Source organism: Chiloscyllium plagiosum, unplaced genomic scaffold, assembly GCF_004010195.1.
Source record: "Chiloscyllium plagiosum isolate BGI_BamShark_2017 unplaced genomic scaffold, ASM401019v2 scaf_4332, whole genome shotgun sequence".
Lineage (NCBI taxonomy): Eukaryota > Metazoa > Chordata > Chondrichthyes > Orectolobiformes > Hemiscylliidae > Chiloscyllium > Chiloscyllium plagiosum.
This window is the reverse complement of record NW_025211627.1, coordinates 19,747-24,040: the sequence shown is the minus strand read 5'-3', so window position 1 is coordinate 24,040 and position 4,294 is coordinate 19,747. Positions and strand designations below refer to the sequence as shown.

The following is a 4,294-nucleotide window of genomic DNA, read 5'->3' as shown; positions in this document are numbered from 1 at the left end:
GGCTTCAGCAATGCGGCAGGTCCCTTACACACCAGTGTGTTTCTGCTCAGAACCAAACCCTGAGGCAGAGAGAGGCAACAAGGCAGGCAGAGTGAGGGAAACGGAAATTTCAGAAAACACCCAGCCCCAGAGGTGAGACACTGAATCAATTAACCGAATAATCAATTATCTGATCGAAATATTGCCCGCCCATCTCATTAGGATAATCAAGGTTCCTCTGTACTCTGATCATGGCCAACCAATCAGCACCCTTTTCCACGGGCTTTATAAACCGATGTTCCCTTCAGGATTTGGCATTCTTGTGTGTGTGTCCTGAAGAATGAAAAGATGAAAACTTTCGAGTGCAGCTTTTTGTTTCGCTTCAGTCATATTCAAGTTCTGTACTGCGATGCCACTACCCTTTATTGAAACTTTCCACTAGTTTAGCTAATACCCTTTTTGTTAAGGCAACCTTTGAATGATCTAGAGGAGAAGAGTCCAATGGATCCAGGGAATGTTCCTCCGACAGTGGAAAAAGTCATCGGAGAGGTGAGTCACTTTAATCCGCAATGGAATTGTGTTTTTTTTATATTTTCTATTCCCCTCAGTCTTTTTTTATTTATTCATCATGGGATGTGGGCATCGCTCGCTTGACCATGGTTTACACTTAAAGAAAATACCTGATAGCCCAGAGGGCAGTAGAAAGATCAACTCCATGTAGGCCAGACCAGGTAAAGGTGACAGATTTCTCTCTATAAAGAACATTAGTGAACCAGATGGGTCTTTTTTTTAAACAATCAGTGATGGTTGCTATGGTGCCAGCAGTTTCCATTCAAAGTTTTCTTGTATTGAATCAAAACTTGACCACGAGTGCTGGTGGGATTCAAGCCTACGTCCACAGATTAGGCTGGGGTTACTGCTCCAGTGAGGTTACCATGACAGCACTGCCCGCTCCATTTCTCCCACTGATTGAGTTGCCCTCAGCGTCCATTCTTTACAATACTGTACCTCATTCATCTATCTCCTCTGACCTTTGACCCTGTCTTTTGGACACCCATTGCTTACATTCCCTGGGGAGACTGAACAGGCCTCCTCCAATGCCACAATGAACCAAACTGCACATCGGAGGAACAACACCTCATCTTCCCCTTGGGCAACCTACAGCCTGGAGGACTCAACGTCGAGGTCTCCAATTTCAAATAGCCTCCCTCCCCATCCCCTGTCTCCCTTCCCAGCCCCTCCCCCTCCCTGCCATTGCTCCCTGATTCTTGATGAAGGGCACCCTCCCCTACCCGAAACATCGACTTCCCCACCTCCTGATGCTGCCTGGCTTGCTGTGTTCTCCCAGCCTCCTGGCTGTCTACCCTGCACCCTAACTGTGGCCATTTCCCTCCTTTAGTTCTAACGCTCGTACCCTTCCAATGGATGTGACGTTGGGTCAGTGCCTTCACAAACCTCAGCCTGTTGTGCCCTTCTAGTGGGGTGGGGTGGGATGGGGGGTGGGTGGTGTGGTGTAGGTGCCAACGTGCTGCTGGTATCGCCCGAGTTCACACACCATCGGTGATTTTCTGACAGACATTTGGCTGTTTTACATTGAGTCGCCAACATTTGCCTGAGTCGCTGATCATCACTTCAGCGCCCACCTGCTGTACCCACGTTGCCTGCAGCTCATTTGGGGCACCCACGCCTACCCTTATGTCAGGGAGGCGGGAGTTCCAGCCCTACTCCAGAGCCTCAAGCGCCCTTGCAGTGCACTGAGGGAGGGCCGCATTGTGGGAGACGCCGTCTTTTCAGACAAATGTTAACTGGAGTTCTCCTTGGCTGAAGATCCCACTTCCCCCGTTCTGAAGAGGAACTGGGGATTTCTCCATGGTCTCCCTGCCCCTGTACTCACCCCGCACTCACCACCACGAAAGAGTATCTGCTCTCCATCGCATTGCCATTTGCAGCAGAGCTGGTGTAGTGCAAACAGCAAAGTGCTGCCCAGGCTGTAAATTGGGAGCGCACTGAGGTTGCAAAATGAATGCAAGTTCTTAATTTCTTTTATCTCAGGAATGATGAGCTTCCAGGCCTCGCCGAATCTCTGCTGGAAAAGAATCCTGAGCATCGTGACATCTCGGACAGGCAGAGAAACGCCAAAGTTAGACAGACCAGAACCTTAAACCTCTGTATTATAAAATAAAGATTTTAATTTCAGTTTCTCAATGCTATTCAACATGAAACCTCCAATGTCTATAACCTTACTGAAACAATTATTGGCCAAGCCGCCACAGGACAAGTTGGACCTGCCCTTTGCACTACTATTGGTGGATTGTTTGCTTAAAACTTACTTCTCTATTTGAACGAAATAAAAGCTGCTCATTTTGCTACCCAGTATTGCAACCCTCTTCAGTCTGTGTCCTTGTGCAATGCCTTTGCTTCCTATCAAAGGGTTAGACCCCAAATCGCTGCACAGTCAGTTCAATTGGTCTGTTACAGGGATTAATGGTGGAGAGGGCTGAACCACTGCTTTGCATAATGTTTAAAACCCAAATAAAGTTATCGCTTTTCAGAGTCATAAAGAGTCCTGTAGTCATTACAGAACAGATGAAGATCATTTGGCCCATCAAGTCCATGGTGGAAGTGGGTACTGCAGATGCTAGAGATTAGAGTCAAAATTAGAGTGGTGCTGAAGAAGCACAGCAGGTCAGGCAGCATATAAGGAGCAGGAAAATTGATGTTTCAGGCAAGGTCCTTCATCAAGTCTATGACCCATCTTCATAGAGCAATATAGTCAATCCTCTTCCCCCACCCCCACAAGTTTATTTCTGCAAGTGCCTATCCAATTTCCTTTTGAGTTGATTCAATTGCTTTTGTTTGTTACTACACTGGCTGGCAATGAGATCTAGGTAATTACCGTCATTTCATTAAAAAAAGATTGCCCACCGATCTCTCTTGCCCAAAACCTTAAATGGGACACCCCTCGTCCTTGTACAACTGTTGGTGGGTACAGTTTTTCTTTGTCTATTGGGTTGAAACCTGTCATATCTTTTTTGTTTAATCGCCCTTAATCTTCTTCAGAGAGAGAACCGAGTTTCCATTCGGAAATTTTATCTGTACCTGCTCAAGGGCATTCGCATCCTCCTTCAAGTGCGTTATGCAGAACTAACTGTTTTGAAGTGAGTTTTGGATTGTGTGATGACCCAGTTGGGAAAGTATGGCGATACCTGACCTCACCACCATCTCCCCACCCCCTCCCCCCAATGTTAAAGCTTTAATTGAGGCACTCGAAGTCCCTGATATATCTGTTTAGTGGAGGCACATTAACTGGGAAAACTGGCCAGTCTATATTTAACATGAATTAACGATTACAAATAAATCAGTTATAACTGTGGGCAAGCAAAAGTATGAAATAGCAGCTTATAACTGCACCAACTTAAACTCTAACACTGTCTTAAACTGCAGACAGACACAGATAAACAGATATTATAGGTGGAGTAAACAAAGTTGCTGAAACACAGTTCAATAGCACCAGTCCACAGGAGTTCACATTCCCAGCTGCAGGCCTGGTCCTCCGACCTCGCAGTGGCGCTGTGATTCCCTGGCTGTACGCCTGGTCCTCCGGCCTCAGGGTGGCGCTGTGACCCCCGGCGGCGGCCTTGGTCCTCCTGCCTCGCGATGGCGCTGTGACTCCTGGCTGCATGCGCGGTCCTCCAGCCTGGCGGTGGCGCTGCTATCCACTCCCCCCCGCGGTCCTCCGGCCTAGCGGTGACGCTGTGACCCCTGGCTGCAGGCGCGGTCCTCCGGCCTGGCGGTGGCGCTGTGACCCCCCCTGGCTGCAGGGCCCGCTCCCCCTGTCCCTCGGTGTGTGTCCACGGCCGGGGCCGGTCTCGGTGGGGCCTCGGGGCTCGGGTTCTCCGGCGTCGAGGGGGCGCGATGGCGGCGGCGGCGGCGGCGGCGGCTCAACAGCAGCAACAACAACAACAACAACCAGCGGGAGGCCTGAGCCTGGAGCAGGCGAAAGGTTGGAGAGGGAGCGGCCTGGGGCTGAGGGGGGTTTATAAAACCGTGAGGGTCAGGGATGGGGCCAACTCCCCGGGGTCAGGGAGCCCAGAACCAGAGGGACATAGGTTTAGGGTGAGAGGGGAAAGATATAAAAGAGACCTAAGGGGCAACGTTTTCACACAGAGGGTGGTGCGTGTGTGGAATCAGCTGCCAGAGGATGTGGTGGAGGCTGGTACAATTACAACATTTAAGGGGCATTTGGATGGGTATATGAATAGGAGGGTTTGGAGGGATATAGGCCGGGTGCTGGCAGGTGGGACTGGATTGGGTT

At 49.8% G+C, this 4,294-nt stretch overlaps 1 protein-coding gene and 1 long non-coding RNA gene across 2 annotated transcripts in view; both read left to right on the top strand.

Annotated features, from left to right (window-relative positions):
* Positions 1-18: 18 nt before the first annotated feature.
* Positions 19-2,348, top strand: LOC122547085. Its single transcript, XR_006310876.1, has 2 exons — positions 19-528; positions 2,032-2,348. It is a non-coding gene; the product is annotated as an uncharacterized LOC122547085 (long non-coding RNA).
* Positions 2,349-3,779: 1,431 nt separating this feature from the next.
* grcc10 (gene rich cluster, C10 gene) overlaps positions 3,780-4,294 on the top strand; it is a 14,432-nt gene continuing 13,917 nt past the window's right edge. The window contains exon 1 of the mRNA XM_043685665.1: positions 3,780-3,982. Coding sequence (XP_043541600.1) covers positions 3,895-3,982 — 88 coding nt within the window. The 5' untranslated portion in view covers positions 3,780-3,894. The remainder of the gene's footprint in view (positions 3,983-4,294) is intronic.